Source organism: Nanorana parkeri, unplaced genomic scaffold, assembly GCF_000935625.1.
Source record: "Nanorana parkeri isolate BGI_ZX_2015 unplaced genomic scaffold, ASM93562v1 scaffold66, whole genome shotgun sequence".
Classification (NCBI taxonomy): domain Eukaryota; kingdom Metazoa; phylum Chordata; class Amphibia; order Anura; family Dicroglossidae; genus Nanorana; species Nanorana parkeri.
The window spans coordinates 186,395-187,411 of NW_017306334.1; the positions used below are offsets into that span (position 1 = coordinate 186,395).

Here is a 1,017-nt window from a genome sequence, read left to right on the forward strand (position 1 = left end):
GGGGGGGAGGAGAAAGGATGAGGGGGAGGAGAAAGGATGAGGGGGAGGAGAAAGGATGAGGGGGAGGAGAAAGGATGAGGGGGGGGAAGCTTGTCTTGCTGTGCCTGTGTGTTGGTGGAGACACACACACACAATAATAGTGACTCCATAGGACCCAGCAAGGGAAAGGAGACACCCTAAAACAAGATAAATGGGACCAGCAGATTTTGCAAGAAGCTAAGACTATTAAAAACCAAGAGCAGCATCCATTGTAAGTGATTTCATCAACATCTGAAATGGCTTGAGAACCTTTAGACTTTAATATCACTTTAACCCTTGCTGTGCAGGGGAAGCCCTACTGTAAGCATAATTTATTTCCCCAGAGTTCAGCTTTAAACAAACATTTGAGTTACAAGCTGACACAGATCCAAATTAGGACTTGCTGCAGGGGACATACATACACACACACACATATATATACACACGTGAAGATATTTCCCATGATTCTGCCACAACAAAGTCACGTGAGTCAGTACATACAAGGTGCACTAATAGACTAGTGAAGTGTTCCCGATCTAACCACAAGGGGCATCCCCCCATACACGTGTGATCTGGCAACAATCCTACACTCAGCAGGCCTAGTGCCAGCTCCAATAGCACCCCTGGGGACAGAAGGGGTAAAATAGAGAGAAAGGCAGCTCAGAAGTTGACGATCGCGGCCATCCCCGGCTCGGAGGGCTCACAATCCATGTACCTTCTTTGACTCCGGGCAGCTTGGAGCTGTCGATGCTGATGTCGGTCATGGTCGCAGTGTATATGCGCTCCCAGCCCTCTATGGATCGTGCCTAGTAGGAGGGGGAAGGCGATCTCCGGCCCCGGGCGATGTGTTGCAGCAGCTGTCCGGAGGAAGGAGCTGTCATTGGTGGCCGCTGGGATCCCTGAGTGACACGATTGCTCCGATCCCTGATATGAGAGGTTTCGATGGAATCGGGAAAGCCTGGACTAGAGTTGTATGGTGAGACAGACGGGACAAAATCC

General features: G+C 50.2%; 1 protein-coding gene across 1 annotated transcript in view; it reads right to left on the minus strand.

Annotated features, from left to right (window-relative positions):
- The window catches only part of CCDC50 (coiled-coil domain containing 50), a 55,143-nt gene extending 54,143 nt beyond the window's left edge, over positions 1-1,000 (minus strand). Inside the window, exon 1 of the mRNA XM_018576397.1 lies at positions 734-1,000. Within this exon, the coding sequence (XP_018431899.1) occupies positions 734-782 (49 nt within the window). The 5' untranslated portion in view covers positions 783-1,000. The remainder of the gene's footprint in view (positions 1-733) is intronic.
- Between the last annotated feature and the right edge of the window lie 17 nt (positions 1,001-1,017).